At 39.8% G+C, this 17,000-nt stretch overlaps 2 protein-coding genes across 8 annotated transcripts in view; one reads left to right on the forward strand and one right to left on the reverse strand.

The window, feature by feature from the left end:
- The window catches only part of KIAA0319 (KIAA0319 ortholog), a 41,393-nt gene extending 34,741 nt beyond the window's left edge, over positions 1-6,652 (forward strand). For 3 of the 6 annotated variants that reach the window (XR_014942724.1, XR_014942722.1, XM_015854769.3), the window contains exons 20-22: positions 455-546; positions 1,445-1,633; positions 4,051-6,652. Coding sequence is in view for 2 of the 6 variants with exons in the window: in XM_015854769.3 (XP_015710255.2) it covers positions 455-546; positions 1,445-1,623 (271 nt within the window). In the remaining 4 variants the exon portion in view is untranslated. The remainder of the gene's footprint in view (positions 1-454; positions 547-1,444; positions 1,634-4,050) is intronic. The other 3 variants (XR_014942725.1, XR_014942723.1, XM_085537746.1) reach the window with 1 other exon arrangement.
- A 1,464-nt stretch (positions 6,653-8,116) lies between these two features.
- ALDH5A1 (aldehyde dehydrogenase 5 family member A1) lies at positions 8,117-16,704 on the reverse strand. Of its 2 annotated transcripts, none has more exons than XR_014942728.1 (10): positions 16,352-16,704; positions 16,145-16,228; positions 15,307-15,477; positions 15,022-15,138; positions 14,543-14,741; positions 13,869-14,012; positions 12,958-13,116; positions 11,587-11,756; positions 11,043-11,101; positions 8,117-10,900 (listed from the first exon to the last, which is right to left on the reverse strand). XR_014942728.1 is itself a non-coding variant. In XM_015854768.2 (10 exons), exons 1-10 carry the CDS (start codon positions 16,646-16,648, stop codon positions 10,695-10,697), a joined length of 1,551 nt encoding a protein of 516 aa, XP_015710254.2. In that variant the 5' UTR covers positions 16,649-16,704; the 3' UTR covers positions 8,117-10,694. The 2 variants fall into 2 exon arrangements, 1 of the variants encoding a protein (XP_015710254.2); XM_015854768.2 differs by having other exon boundaries at positions 14,598-14,741.
- Positions 16,705-17,000: the final 296 nt, after the last annotated feature.

Here is a 17,000-nt window from a genome sequence, read left to right on the forward strand (position 1 = left end):
TGTTTATATATTTATGTGTGCGTATATATATATATGCTTTGCCTTTTTTGGAAGAAAAATAAATAAATAAATTGTTAGAAACAGAAGTCTGTTCAAATTCTGTAATTAGTTTTTTTTTGCTTCTGCATAAAAAATCACAGCAAAGAGATGTGAAAGGTTTATAAAAAATGAGACATTATCAAAATCTTCCCAGATTTTTAACTTTATCTAGGGTATCTTTTCAGCATGTAAGGGATGTTGTTTGAAATGCACAGGTGTTGGTATTGCTTTCTTTTTGTGGTTGAAGGAACAGTGCTATTTAGTAGAAAAGGTTTAAATAGAAGTGTGTCATACATAAGTAGGTGTTCTTTAGTAGAGGTTCTATATATGGAGTATATATATTATATAGCTATGTGAGAAGAGATAAGTAGATTGATGTGAGAGCTAAATATCTTTGTGGTAACTTTCTTTTTAGCAGAAAGAGGACTAAGATAAGAAAGAAAACAAAATATACCATTCTAGATAACATAGATGAGCAGGAGAGAATGGAGCTACGACCCAAATACGGTAAGAGCTATCTCCTTCTTTGGAATCTTTTTAAGCAGAATATCTTTAAGCTGAACTTATCCACCAGACTTACAGTTAGCATCTTTGAATTGATATATACAGCCAACAGGAGCGCAGAAAAGTTAGCTGGGAATGACAGGCAAGCATAGATGGAGAAATGGTTGGATAAGAGTAGCTTCATTCCTTTCACAGTGCCTTAGGATCAGACAAAGTTCCAAGCTTCTTCATTAACTGTAATTTAGAGCATCTGATTGTCCCTCAGACTTTTTCCATGAAACCTCCTCTCCTTCCCTCACACACACTTTGTAATTTAGAGCTGATTTTACTGGTGCAGGACCATAAATGCCTTGTTAAGCATTGGGTACTCCAGCTGCTAACCCCTGTTCACATGTATTTTAATTTACCATATTTCAGTTTTTAACAGGGAAAATAGTAGAATCTGGTGGAATAAAATCATTGTGAGAAGTTGTTTTCATAATAGGAAAAATGGAACATTTCTGTTGAAAATATAACCCCTCATTACCAGTCACTTTAACCAGATAGCTGAGCAGACAGGCAAATTTTCTGATTCAGGCTATTAGAAGGGGGGACACTATGTACTAAGATCATTTAATTGTTTCTAATTTAAATGAATATGTTCACTTTCCAGGGCCATGAACCATTGTTCATGCAGTCCATTGGGACTGCAGTGAGGTCAAAACTGTATCCACCTGATTGTATTTGATACTTCCTAGACCATTTCTGTGGTGCAGGCTTTTATGCTGGTTTTCAGAGTGTGTTTTCAATATTTTTTTTTTCCTATCACAGCCAAGTGCAGGATGATTAAGCTGTTAGAAATGAAGCGTTTCTAATGAGCTTGCTGCTTGTTGTTTTTGTTTGTTTTGTTTGTAATTTGTAGGCATAAAACACAGAAGTACAGAACACAACTCCAGCCTAATGGTTTCTGAATCAGAGTTTGACAGTGACCAGGACACCATCTTCAGCCGAGAAAGGATTGAAAGAGAGAATCCTAAAACCCTTATGAACGGATCAATCAGAAATGGTGTTTCCTTCAACTACAGCTCCAAAGACAGATAACTGAACAAGGGTAAAAGCATAAAACACACTAGTCCAACACATCTAAAGCATGTTGACTAACCTCTGATCTTCTAAATCAAAAGCTTCCTAAAATATCAACTACTTGCAGGTGAAAGTATAAACTTCTAGAACAGTGGGAAGAAAGGAAAAAGAAAATATATAGTCAGCTAACTCCTATTGTTACTGCTATAGAAACATGAAACAACACATCATATTTCTTGCTGATGTTTATCTGAAATTCAGAAGGCCATTTTTCTTGTTTTGTACTGCTACAAGATTAGTCAGGGTCATTACACTATTAACAATAGATGGTAATTGAGATGCGTATAAATTTATGTCCTGTACTCTTGTCTTTTTTTCAGAGGAGTCACGTGATTATGAAACTGACTTAAAACAGCAAAAAAAAAAACAATATACAGAATTTCTGTTACTTCTGTAGGGAGCAATATATTACTGTAGGCTCCATTGTCAGTTTAGGTCAGGAACAGAGAGAGGGAACATTTGTAATGCATTGTGTTTTTCTGACTTTGCTTTGTGACTACCTTTTCTAGTGTAGTGATTGTCAGGTGACAGTACCTTTGCTTTTAAAGGAAGTTTACAATTTACTAGTTGCACTTAGCTATAGAGTGATGTGATACATTTTTGTGTTGTAAGATGCAATGTTCTCTGTATTTACATGTGTATGGTGGCTCAGTATGGTGCCTGCAGGGAAGTCCAACCTTAGGTTACTTCTGTAATAACAAAGGCATTTCTGCTTTCTTTGGAGTCTACTGTGTCCAGCCCATAGCAGAGAGGCACTGAAAACATAGGGCCATCTGTCTTCTGAGCATCACAAACAACCTTTTGCTTTGCACTTTTGAAGAGCTGTGGCCCTTTTAAGCCCAAACTCTTATCTAAGTTTGAATCTGTCAGACATAGTACTCACAGAATGTGACAGGCATTTGTATAGTGAAATGCTTATGATGAAGTACCATATGTAGAGCAGAAGGTTCGGTACTTCCCAGTCTTGGCAGTCGGTTCAAAGGTTGAATTGTTTTACTTTTTCCTCTAGTAACCAGATACAGTAACCAGTAGCTGGTTGTATTTGCATAAAACGTTTGAGTTCTGATGTTGCTGTTCTTGTTTACTGTTTGAATAATGTCTTTCCCTTGGGTTTGTTTGGCTTGTCCTCAATACTGTTCTTGAAACTGCACACAGAAGGTTTGGCTTTTGTATGCAAGTCTCACTTGTGGGGGCATAGGCATCTGTGGCACTGTCTGGCAAGGATGCCAGCCTTTCCTGTTGGTTCTTTACTCATGTGTTGGCAGCCTTAAGATAAACTAGAAAAATGGTATTTTGTAATGCAGAAAACATTCTCCTTGGCAGCACTTTGGATAGGGCTTTGTTTTTATTCTTGGTGGTTTTTTTTTTTTTTGTGTTTTGGTTGGTTGCTGGTTGGTTTTTGGGGGGCTGGACTCAATGTTCTCTAGAGATCTCTTTCAACCCCTATGATTCTGTGATTCTATGGTTTATTTTAATCTGATGGTAAAAAAATCCATTAATGGAGAAGGGTACAAAGGTGTAGAGATCATGAGGGGCATATCAGAAGGGGCACAGAGGGAACAGACCTCATCCTTTTAATGAGGAATAACATGGTGGAGAATTTCTGGAGCTTTCTCCACTCTGTCAAAGAATTCTGACTCAAAAGATTGGTTGGGTTGAACACTGGCTTTTGTGCATCTCTTGTTAATGGAGTTTGCAAAAGTCGGAAGAACTAGCTAGGTTGAAAGGAAGCAGCAGACATAAAGTGCAGCAACGTGGCATGCTTATGATTTGAACCTGTTTCTCTTATGTTGATTCATCCTGAGAGTATCATAGCATTTAAAGGGTTGGAGGAAGGTTCTTTCTACTCGGAACAGAGACAAGCATGTGGTATCTTTGGTCTTGTGAGTTACTTACGTTAATCAGACTGAGATTAGATTAGGATCTACATTGTGTTGTCTTAAGGCAAGACTGTCTCTTAAGCCTGGTAAATAATACCATATATCAATCTCTATCTTCCCAGATACTGTGCCTGTTGAACTCCTTTTGTAGTACAGCTGCTTGTTGGAAGAGTTCTTTCAGCTGCACACATCTGTGTCTACCCACTATTGCTTTGTGTACTAGAACAACTTCCATGTAGCAGAGCTCCATGCACCGTAAGGTATTTTAGTCCCTAGGATATCTATTTGGGTGCAGGTGGAAGCACTGCAGTCTATCTGTGCTGATGTTTGTATTTCAGCCACAGCCTTACTGTGCTTTTCTTTCAGGAGGTTAAGTCTCTTAAACAGTTTCAGACATTTAATGAAACATTTCTTCCATCATCTTTGGTAACTTTTTCTCAAGCTGAAGGCCATCCATTTCTTATGTTCCAACATCCTTCTCGTATTCTTTGTGTTTCTTCTGCAGGAACTTGGAACCTGAATACTTGGCTGCAATAGATTTGATCTCCCTGTCAAATGCTGAGGCCCAGGGTCAGTACTACAAACTGACCTCTCACATACTACGGGAATGCACTCTTCTTACAGTAAGAAGACTCAACAGGACAAACTTCAGCCAGTCCTTAGTATTGTGCTATATATTGTCTGCTCTCCAGCTTTTTCGTCCACAGCACCTTTCCATTACTGCTTATGCTGTCTCTAGTGTGCCTTTATCTATGAACTTACTGTTTAGTACTCGTCAATGCAGTCAGCACCCTTCAATTCTGTCAGGTCTGTCACTTGGATGTTTGGGGGTTTATTTTACATTTTTCAAGCCTGGTGCTGAAGAGTAGCAGATGGTTCTTTCAAGTACTCTATGAAAACAGCTAATCAGAAACCTGTTCTTATCAGTGCTACAGAATTCCCTGGGCTGTTTCTCCCACACACACTTGCTGTGGGTGCCAACCTTGAGATCAGCGGCAAGCTCGTGCACCATGAGATCATCTGCATGATCTGGCTAAATATTTCGCCCTATAACAATAAGAAGCTGGTCTAATGCTTCTTAATGCCCAAGGCCTTCCCAAGTGTAAGATGCTTACAGAATTCTGTCCTCTGGGTAACGCTTTGACATCTTCATTGTATTTTATTTACATTCTGAAAGCTGATTTTTCAAGAAGCCTCTCATTCTGATGATGTAATTGTTCCATATCCTTGGAAGGAGAAGTAATTCCTCATTCACGGTACGAGGTTTGCTACTAATACCAACTTGAACCAAGATTTTAAAATAATATTTCTGGCTCTGTGAATTTGTGGTATCATCTATATCATTTGGACAAGCATAACTATGTCAGGAAATAAGGAGTGAATATAGCAAGGCTTTGATTTCAATTCAGTGACATCTTTATTTCTAGAAAAACTGCTTTACTGTTGCATGTCAGGTGGAACGAAAGAGAAGAAAAGCTGTTAAGGTGTAAACACAATGGCTGACCTTAGGACTGCTGATAGCTTTCTGATTTGGATTATCAATTACATTTGGGTTCGAAGCAAGCACACAGTCCTCAGATTTACTTCCACACAGCTTTCTTTTTTACACAGAAAGCGTATGGGAGCTTCTTTCTGAGGCAGGGATGGAGACTTTCCCTACGGTAAGTCTTCTCTTTTAAGATACAGCTTGCCATGTGCAGCTTTAAGTCCCTTGGAAAAGAAATTCACAGCTTGGCACTGGTAAGGTGCTCTCTTAGAACACAAACAGTGTGCCAACACTTGGAGTTCATCGTAGCTTTGGACTGAGTTCTGGATTCTCACTTCCATCTTGGTTTTACATTTAAAGATGCTGGCTGATACACGCACAAGTAGAGGTTATCCAGCTGTGTAAAAGGGCTGCCTCTGTTGCATCTTAAGTAGGGAATGTATTTACAGTAACTTCCTTGCCATTACTGCCTGATATGTTAAAAAGGTTCAAGTATTCAATGTTGTGATACTGCAAATAATGTTTTGTGTTTATAATTTTTTTTAACTAAAACACTGCTGCAGTACCAACTGAAATTTACCTAGGCAAGTCTGCTGTGATACACATGTAAAGTATCTATCGTCCTGTGGTTCAGCTGTTCATTTTAATTGAGAGTGGATTGTTGAGAAATTCAATCTAATCATAGTCTAATCATGGAGGAGTTCATTTGCAGAGGGAAAACAAGAATGTTACTGTTTCATTTGTAAAGACACACTTGCAGCTACGTCCTTCCTGGTAAACAGAAGATAAGCGATCTCCTCTTCCAGATATATCACATTCAGCTCCTTATTCAAGCACCTGTTTTTTTTGCTGTCAGATGTGGTTGTTGTATCATTTGTTTTTTTCTTAGTTTATTGTGGCAAACAAAATTAAGTGCAAACATATAAGGGAGTTCACTGTGCCAAAAACAGGGAAGTTCTCAATGCTGAGTTTGAACTTTCCTTCGACAGTTCTAATGTTCCTGAAATAATTTTCTTAGGCAAATTTTCTGTTCTTCTTTTAGCCCACATGAAGCTAGTTTTGCAGCTCAGTAAACTAGTAGAGGGCTCTTGTTAACTGGAGTTGGGGGATGGCAGTAATAAAATGACAGATGCTGGTCTTCTGAGCCATTTTTGTAACGATTGAGAAAGGAAAGCATTTCTCTAGAAGGTAAGGCAGAAGTGAATTAGTTATTTTAACATCAGCTGTTGCTTTTCATTGACACCTAATTAGAACATTGAGCTCATACCTCTGCAGCAAAGAGGTATCATCATACACCTTTTAGATCCAGAACTCCCCATGACAAGGGAGCCCTGAAGCTTAGAAATAAAATATAAAGGAAAGAAATGGAAGACAAAAAAACTACACCTTTATTTTGCTCAAGGTATGAACCAGGTGCAGATGAGCCACACATCATGTAGCTGGTCTGTGTATAGAAAAACTTCTCCCTGTGGGTGGATGGGTGAGCTATTTATACAATTAATCCGATTCTAACAAATGTTACTTATTGAATATGACTGTGTATTGTAACTGGAATAATTTCTGAGCTGAAACTATAACATTTATGTAACTACTAATAAAATTTGGTCTTTTCTTCTAGGAACTTGGTGAGGTACTTTCTGTATTGGGCTTAATACTCAATTCGGGCTGAGAGGGACAAATTGTATAACATAGCTGAAGTCTACTCAAAAAAGCAGTATAACATCTGATCCCTTGACTTGCTACTGACAATAGCAAAAAGGTATCTTATGCAGAGAGGTAGTATAATGCAGTATATTAGGAAGTAGAAAAAGCTGTTCTACTTTGATTTAGAGAATTTCCATGTCCTGCTTGTCCTTAGGTTAATTGCCTGTGTAACCTTCTGAATACCATTTTTAAACCTTTTGCTTTGGGATAGGTAAGGCCTTGTATAAGCAGTAGGACAAAAAGTTATCCTGAAGTCTGCACCAGTTGCAGAAATACAGCTACTTCAATACCAAGTCAAACAGAGATGCTTTGTACTTGCAGAATTGCCCAACTCCCAACAGCCTTTGAATGAATGATGAGTTTAGAACAATATAAGCTATTTTACTATATGCAAGACATTCAAACTGCTGTTTTCATTTTGCAAAGCTTATGAAAACATAAAATCAATCATAGATGTCTTTAAAAATAGATATATTCTGCCAAGTAAATGGACAGGCCACAGAAGTCTAGCTAACTTATGCATTTCATTAAATCCAAAGGTCTTGGTGACGAGAGGGAGTGAAGAACAAGAACCAGCTATTCTAAACAAAATTAAATGCTAGATATTGTTCAAATATGAAATATATCTTAGTAGCACCAATTGTCTTTCTTCACTGCTACTAGATTGGTGTCACTGGGACCTAGAGCCACCTTGCTTGCTCTAAGTATGCATTTTCCAGCTTAGCATACCAATGGACAAGCAGTGCCTGGGGTGACTTCACCGAAATAAAGAAAAAAAACAAACATCTTTTCACTACAGCTGGAGAGAATTTCTGCCCCTTAAGCTAAAAACGTTTATCTCAAGTAGAACAGGTACATGCAGTTTCTTAAGAATTCATTAAGCTTATAGGACAGAGAGCAGGGGTCAAACGACAGCATTTTAAAGGCTAACATAAGAAAAGAAGATGGAATTTGGCCTTCAGTAAGTTGAACTGGAAATTAGAAATGATGATAATAGTAAAGTTTTTAAAAACCTATTTTAAATAATTCAAGAATTGTACAGGTTATCGCATCCTGAAAGCAGGAAATTGCATTCTGGTCCACAAAGCCCATCTCTTGTGGTAAAATGTTTGATTCAGCAAAAAACATTTGCATATGGAATAACTTGTGGCATACAAATAGGTCAAAGTGATCTCACCTACTTGACTTAGATTCAAGGCATTGTAATTGGATAGTTAACCTTGCACCTACAGAATACATGCATAGAGAAATATCTTTCTTTCCAGTGCTAAGCCTGGCACAACAAAATATCCGTGGAAATCTGAGGGACAGAACTTACTTTTGCTGCTGTCAGCTTGTGAGTTCGACAGTGAATATTGTAATAAAGCACAGAATCCAATGCTTTCACATAAGTTATTTATTAATTGAAAATGTTCTTCCATCACAGTTTTAAATCCAGAAATTTCTGAACATCATAAACATAAATGTGAGGATTCAAGTACATCTTTTGTTAAAGAATCACAGCTTTTGCTATGAAAACAACATTAAGATTATTCTGTGCTTATTTAATGACACAAAGATACCATGTTGGAATCCAACCACACTCCAATCTATCTGGACAAAGTTATTTTTCAACTTCATTGTACAACTTAATTATGGTTTGTGCTCATTATCAAATACAAAAAAACCACACTACAAAAAAGTAAACATTTACTCATTAACTGTAACAGTGCTATTCTTAGAAATGACATGAAATGATTTTAAATTCACCAAGGCATCAGATCGCTAATTTAGCAATGAAGAGAGCAGCAGGCTAAACAATTATTTCTCTAACTGCAGTGTCCCAAGAAGTACATCTACATTCAAGACTGCACCGTAATACAGCGATAAATTAAATGAGTTTAACTTTTATTTGATAGTGCAAGCATATTGTAAGTCTGTGCAATTGATGTGGCAGATATTCCAACCTGTGTGCGATGTCTGTGAGTGCGCCTTCATTGCTGTACTGCTGGTACCCAGGCACTGGCTTACTGCTTTTTTTCTGCTGGGCTACATTGTGCAAGGAGTAAAAACATAACAGCAGCCAGAGCTGCCAGAAGGCTCCCTGTTCCACAAGGTCTTGTTCCCCAAATTCAGGCAGCTTGTGCACTCAGTAAAGCTGAGCACTCAGAAGCTGTCTAGAACAAGAAATTTTCTTGCCGTTTATGTGGGTAGGATTAAGTTCTCTCTCTTTGTTCTTCAGAGAAAGCAAATGTGCTACAACTGATAAGAGTATCCAGTCATTATCACTGTAAATGCACATTCTTGGTGCATTGAAAATTAATAACAACAATGTGCACTTGTCTTTTACTTGTCCTTCGGCTGGCAGGATGTACACACACACACACTCTACACACACCTGTTCTCAGGTGTTATACAAATACAACCATAAAAAATATTTAGAAATAAGAAGTAACAGTTAATGCTACCTTACACACAACTGTTAAAACCAAAAACCCTGTGATACTTAGCTCTGCTTTTTTTTTAACTAGTTTGTTACCTGGTACCTTTTTGCCTAATTGAATCAAGTTTCTTAAAATAGCCCATTTCTTACATTCATTAGTGCATAAATACAGATATATGAAGGAGAGATGTGCTACCTGCCTTTATTTGTAATAATTAACGGGTATAACCCCACCTAATAAGTTAACCAGAGGAAACAAAGTTTCTTCTCCTTAGCCTCTACAGCACTAATCTATTTGCCAAATTAATATTGCTTCTTTTTAAAGAAAGGGTTTCCTCCATTTTCCATTGAAATGTTTTGTCAATGAAAGTAGTGGAATTATGGCTAAAAGTCTTGCCTACAATTATTTTTATTTCCAATCGTTATTAGACTGCAAGTTACCTAAGATAAAAAATGCGTATACCTTTCTCAATAATGGATATTTGCTTTGTGTGAACATAAATCCAAGGCAGATTCCAAAGGAAATGAACCGCCTGCTCATGTTCTTGGGAGGTGCTGAGGAAAACTATAGACACTGAGCAACACTGACATCAGTGACCTTCCTTCTACCAAAGGACAGTTACATTCTTTTCACAGAAGAGTTTGTACATGTTCTCATGTCAGCATTTGGGATTCCTTCATATAGGCTTTTCAGTGTCCCCCTAAAAGTTCTGTAGCTTAGTTCTGCAGCTATGCATCCCATCTTCCTCCTGCTCCTTACTGAGCCAGCAACTCTTTGTCCTGCACTGCCATCCTCTCTGAACAACTGAGACTCGCATACATACCAAACAAGAGCCGTACCTGACCCCAAACTTGCAAGCAGTTAGGCACAAACTACAGCTCTTTGCTCAGAAGCCCAAAGGATGAACAGGTGACAGCTCTGCAGCCAGTATTACTTGCAAGTGCAAGTGCACTTGCAAAGCTGTTCATTCACCTGCATGGATTCCTAGTTGTAGCCAAGCACTTACTTATCTTTCATAAGCATCAGATTATCCCACAGTTTTTTTTAAAAAAAAAGACAAAAAAAAAAGAAAGTTACAGAACTGCATTAGAAAGTGTCAGTGTTTACACAAAAGTTTAAAGGCAGTCTGCCATAACCAACACTTCTCCCATCCTACACGCATTCAGATAGAGGCAGCAGAAAAAGGTGGTCTGTTTTCCCCTTGACACAGATTATGATCTATTTTCATGATGCTGAAATTTCCAAGTCCCCCCACTAATGAGGGTGACCTAAGGATAATAAATGTGCCTTCTTCCTTACTCCCTTTTAGAGGTAATGGTCACCATGATCACATTGCTGAAAAACAATGTATTCATATGGTATGAACACATAAAAACATGTGGCACGTAATGTTGTCAATATGTCTTACATACAGGACAGGGTTGCTTATTTTTAGAGAAAGTAAAAGTTGTATTAATTACATATTTCTTGTTCAAAAAGCTCTTAAAACTACAGCACTCTTTTCCAAGATGCTGGGATTGTGCTTTCAGAAGATTCCTACAAGCCTCCAAAGCAGACATACTTTATTTCTAAGTATTCATCAATGCCGTACTTGGAACCTTCTCGCCCTATGCCAGACTGCTTTATTCCACCAAAAGGGCTCTCAACTGAGGAGACAATGCCTTCATTTACACCAACCATTCCGACTTCCAGCTGCTCTGCAACTCTCCAGATCTGTGCTGGATCTTGGGAGTAGAAATACCCTGCCACACAAACACAGACATGCAAAATGAAAATAAAGTCAGGAGGAACAATAGCAGAAGACTGATACTTACTGATACAATGCTTGTTACTTCATTAGCACTGAAGCTTACAGAAAGTGTATGAGAGATAAGAGAAGCATACCTGCTAAACCTACATCAGCTGCATTTGCTATAGCAATTGCTTCTGCTTCAGTGTCAAATCTGTCAATACAAGGAGAAAAAAAAAGATAAAAATGAGGCAAATGAGGCCTGCCACTGATCTACCATTTTGCTGACTTACTGCCAAGAAGCAGCTTTATCAAGAATAAGCCAGTACACAGGTTTTTTGTCTGCTTCATAAGGAATTTTCAAAATTAATTTAATTTTAAATTCAAAGCAATGGAGAAGTTTCTACCACTTACTTCAATTAAAACTACAATTAAGTAGTTAGGATTGTTTTATCTGCCCTAGATGCCAGTAGTTAAACATCTACATAGCCATACAGGCACTCTCAGCTACGACAGATGGCTGCAGGTTCTTCTGTCCAATCACTGTGGACAAAGGCAGAGAAGAAAAACTCAGGGCTATCAAGTCACATAACAAATTGCCCTCCAAAAGCTTCTGGCAGTCAGTCAGTCAAATCTTATTTATTCAAAACAGTATCTCATTATTTCTTATTGCTGTGTTTTAATCTCCAAGAATCTTACTTGATAACTGGTGCTAAAGGGCCAAAGGTCTCCTCTTGAGTGCAAAGCATTTTTGTCGTAACATTGCTCAGTAATGTTGGTTCGAAGAAATTCCTCCCCAGGCTGTGCCGTTTCCCTCCAATCACAACGGATGCTCCTTGTGAAACTGCATCGTTAATGTGCCTCTCTACCTAAGGTTTACAAAACAGAAATCTCAAAGCTAGCATTTAAAAGTGAACATCTATGAATTTTTCACTGAAGGAATAATAGTCTCCAGAATTAAAAAGATTTTGAAGAGACGTTTATATTTCACAAACTATTTGCAAAGTTACTCAATCTTTCGAGTTTAATTATGAGTATATTCCCCATCTAACAGGCATTCAACTTTTGTATGGAAGGAGAACATCTAATGGGAGAAAAGGACTGAATGGTACACCTGATATTCATGATCGGGCACTGTGAAAACAGAAACTATCATATATAAAGAGATTTAAAGAAAAACGGGCAACAGAAGGAAGTTCTCAAGGCTGGACTGGCAAAGACATTTTCTACCTGTATCTACAGTTCATCTAAAGACACGAAAGTAACAAGAAAACCAAAGAAGTCTCAACCTAGAATATACTCCCTTGAAATGATAGAAGGGCAGTTATGTGATTATACAGTGCTGGCACACTTGTGTGTACGGCCTTTGATATACACAATACTTCAGTGGTACACAAAGGGAAGGAATTCAATTACATCTGTACACTTGAAAGAAATTCAAGTATTATTGTCTCCCAGCTGATTCTGAGTATTTTCAGAATTTGTAAGAATAATTCATAATCTTTAACCTCAGAAAGGATGAAATATTACAGAAAATGTGACTTTCTACAATTTAAAAATAAAATTCCTGGAGTCACAAGTAATTCAAAATAGAAGACCTGAACTATGCATGTCAGATAGCAAATGATTACAGCATCCAGGGCTCTGCTACCTTTAACCTCAGTGTTACTTTGCTTATTTTCTGCCAAAGGCAAAGTAACGTCTTACCAAAGTAAGTTCTCAATCACAGTGCTCAATCCACAGTGACTGTGGAATCACCACATCATTCTCACGTCATACCCAATTTCAGTAGATGTCCTTGAGAACAGCTGAGAAATAATTAGGAAGATTTATTTTCTCATGAAGGAGAAACCTCTTTCTTCTTTAAAAATGGAAATAAGAGAGTGGTACATTAACTGGTCACGTCTCAATACACACACAAGCTTGGAGGAGATAGCAAACTTCCAGCCACACTTAATATTCTCTATCAAAGAAGCATTACAAAGTTAAACAGAATTCAAAGTTACTTTACGGACCATAAAAAGGAATTTAAGGTGTCAAAAAATCAATTTGTATATATATTCTTCATACCTTCTCCACTGCTTTTTCATTAATTAACGGCCCTTGGGTAGTTTTTGCATCAAATCCACTTCCAACACGCAGTTCGCTCTCTATGGCTTTAGCAAACTTTTCTACAAATCTGTCATGGATTCCCTTTTGCACCAGGAAACGGTTTGAGCAAACACACGTCTGAAAGCAAACACGAAAAGGAAAAGCAAACAGTGGCTTACGCTGTATTTCATTCTGAATTCATTCTGCCCTTCATGCCACAATGACAGGATACTACAGTGATCTGTGCTCTGCCTATTATCCAGCATCCTAAGCTTTTACCTAATTTTACCACTTCTTTTGCCATCCTACTCACTTAATACAACTCCAACAAGCTGTAAACAACCATGTAAAATACTCCATATTGTTACATTTAAGTTGCTAATGCTGGGAAAAGGCTTTGTGGTTTCAGTGGATACTGGTACATGGATCAAGCAGGGTTCAGAAGCTGCAAGAAGTATTACAGTCTAATTACACACACCAGAGAATGCTGAATTGAGCAAAAGAATTTCAGTTCACACTTGGTGCTGTGGAGTCTTATTTTTCCCCTTATTTTTCTCCTTCCTCCTCCTCCTCACTCCTTCATTAACTGGAGTTTTCCTTCCTCCTGGAGTTTGTTTGCTTTCAGCTGCCTACTAACACACCCATATATGCTAACCCCTATGCTCTGATTGAATCCTACTTTAATTACTACAGCCTCTCAAAAGTAACAGCTATCTTCTATATATATAGTGAAGTACAATCTTACACTGTTGTTATTCAAAGTTGCTGCATGATAGCTGGCATAAGTGTCCACAGCCATGTGTGGCCCCAACATCTTTCTCTCCACAGTGAGATGTTCTGTTTACAGCTCTCCTGATCCCAAAAAACGAGGACAAAATAATTACTCTTACCTGACCTGAGTTTCTATACTTAGAAGCAAGGGCTCCTGCAACAGCACGGTCCACATCAGCACTGTCAAACACTATAAAAGGAGCATGCCCTCCAAGCTCCATGGAAACTCGCTTCACAGTGCCAGCTGCGTGTTTCAGCAGTATCTGAGGAAACACAGAAATTTCTACTTCTATTAGATGCAAACTGAGGAACCACAAAGCTTACAGATGGAAGGCACTGAGAAACTTAACTCAGGCAGGGAGTTAATCTGCATCTTCTGTGTTACACTACACCATCTGTTTTCTCCCACCACAAATACAAGGAACAATTTCCTTCATTAAAGTCTTTAGAGATTACACTCTGCTGAAAAAATAACAAAGGAAAGTATTTCCATCACATTTGGGTCAGGCTGACATTATACGCTGACACTGTCACTTCTTTGCTTGCTCATTTCTTTTTTTGCAACAAAAAACTTGACAACTCACAGCAGTTTTCTAATATGCGCCAGAACTTGGTATTAAGATTTGCTTTAGGTATTATCCAGAAGCTGCACACAGGCATCCTTATGTGAAGTACTGACACTGAAGTAATTAGGCAGAACCTCAACAGGTCTACACTTATTTGTACAATCTCTGTACAATACAGTAGCCAGTAAAGAAGAAGGCTCTATATGAAAGCACACATTTCCCCCTACCTTTCTGGTATAACCACAGTTATAATCTTCAAGGATATTCTGTGCACTTATGTACCTTTCCTGTTGCAGTGGAGCCCGTAAAAGATATTTTGGCTACCAATGGATCAGTGCACAGAACTTCCCCTACAGCTGGTGCCTGCTGTCTTGAACAAGGAACAACATTATAAACTCCTGCTGGAATTCCAGCCTGGTTTGCAAGCTGTAACAAAGGAAAGAGAAATTACAGTATCAGTGCAATATGTATGAGGAATAGACATTTAATGTTTACTGTATTAAAGAAATTGGTTTGAAGTCAGAAGAGAAGCTCAGGGCACACACCACAACTCACAGATCCCATAATATAAATTAAACTTCTGTATCAATTCAGCCAATTTGTCTTAATGTATGAAATTGGCTCAAGTTATCCACAAATCCCATTTGTAAGTTCTAATTTATAGCTTCAGTCCATCACTAACCTACAGCTTAGCGTAAAAGCTCACCTCTCCAAGAGCTAATGCTGATAAAGGTGTGTCCTCTGCAGGTTTCACCACTACTGTACAGCCAGCTGCCAAAGCTGCACCAACCTTCCGGGTAATCATAGCACTGGGGAAATTCCACTAGGATGAGAGAAAAGAACTATCAAAGAAATGCTTCTGATCAATGAAGAAAGTACAGGGTAGAAATGAAACTTTACAGAGGTGTTTCCTGAGGCAAGAGGAGCCATTAGGCCCCATGCTGTAAGCTACACTGATTTCATACCATTTCAAACACTCAGCTGTACTTACTGGGGTTATAATTGCTGCCACTCCTACCGGCTGTTTCAGCACCAGGATTCTTCTGTCTTTTGCAGATGCTGGAATGACATCACCATAAACTCGGCGAGCTTCTTCTGCAAACCACTCCAGAAACGAGGCAGAATATAGGACTTCCCCTTCTGCTTCTTTCAGAGGTTTTCCCTTTGGTTACATCAAATTGAAAATACATTGTCAGTGGCGGTATGAAGCAATACAAAGAAACTGACATAATTTCAGAATTATTTTCACAGTGCTTTATAATCCTATATTACATACATTACTGTCTCCAGAAAGTACTTGGTATTATTTCACCAGCAATCACTATGAAGTTTCAACACACACAATCCTACACTCACACTTTGACTGTGAGATGGAAAAGCAGATGTAGCCTGTGTTCATTCACAAACTCTGCAGTTAGCTGCTACTGCCATTCTGAAGCAGATACAAATGGAGGCAAAACATTTACAGGCTCCTGTCAGGGACCACTGTGTTTGGATGTATTACTCTGCAGACCTTCAGGCCTGGTCTTTTAGACTGACAGCCATTAGCTGTTGGAACACAGCAGAAAAGCTGCTGTGGTATCTTCCACAACGGCTTTACTCAAAAGGACACCACCGGTCTGTGACAGGTGACAGACACCCTGACTGGTCCGCAATATAAACTCAATTACATTAAGTGGGCACAACTGGGAGTTGTTTCAGTTTTAACATTAGCATACATTATGGCTCTAAGAAAAAGAGACGTTTCCACAGCGAGCTGTGATCTGGACAGACCTGGAGCTTAGAGGTGCTCACTTCAAGGGCGGCACTCCACCTGCCGCTATACTCACGTTTTCCGCCGTAATGATCGTAGCCAGATCTTTTTTCCTTTCAATCATCAGCTCGTACCATCTGCGAATAAGCTTGCTCCTCTCCTACAAGGACAGAAGCCTGCCGTCATTCTCACACACAGGACGGCTCCCACCTCCCGCTCCGTCTCTCCCCGCTCAGCCCGGCCGCCCTGCGCCCCGCCGGCGCCATCTTCGGCCGCCGCTCACCTTGGCAGGGAGGCGGCCCCATGTTGCTCCGGCTTCGTGCGCGGCCCGCACGGCCGCCCTCGCCTCGGCTTCTCCGCAGTCGGCCACCCGGCCCAGCTCGTCGCCGCTGGCCGGGTCCCGCACAGGGAACGCGGCCGGCGTCTCTACCCAGCGGCCGCCCACCAACGCGCCGCGGCGCACCAAGGCGGCGGGCAGAGCCCAGCTGCTGCGCCGCGCCGCCGCCGGCCCCGGAGGAGGAGACGGCAGGAGGATGAGGCGGCGGGCAGCAGCCACCCGCCGCCGCAGAAGGCTCGCCATGGCCGAGCGCCGGATAACGCCTGCGGGACCCGTGCCGAGCCTACCCGCACCGCCCCGGAGGAGGAGCTGCGGAGGGGCCGGGCCAGAAGCCGCATCTTGCCGGGGAACGGCTCGGTAGTGAGAGTGCGTGGGTGTGCGACCCTCTCTAGGGCCTGGCTACCTGCGATACATCGTGACTTCTGTCCTTCGGGAGAGGAGACTTTGAATCATTAAGGTTGGAAAGGACATAATAATGGTCATCTCGTTCAACCGTCAGCCCATCACTCATGCCCTTCACATCCTTCATTGCCGCATCTACCCTTTTCTTGAAAGCTTCCAGGGATAGCAGTTCCACCACCTCCCTGGGCAGCCT

The sequence above is a fragment of the Coturnix japonica genome, chromosome 2 (genome assembly GCF_054131305.1).
Source record: "Coturnix japonica strain WE chromosome 2, WE-NBRP24, whole genome shotgun sequence".
In the NCBI taxonomy this organism is placed as follows: Eukaryota; Metazoa; Chordata; class Aves; order Galliformes; family Phasianidae; genus Coturnix; species Coturnix japonica.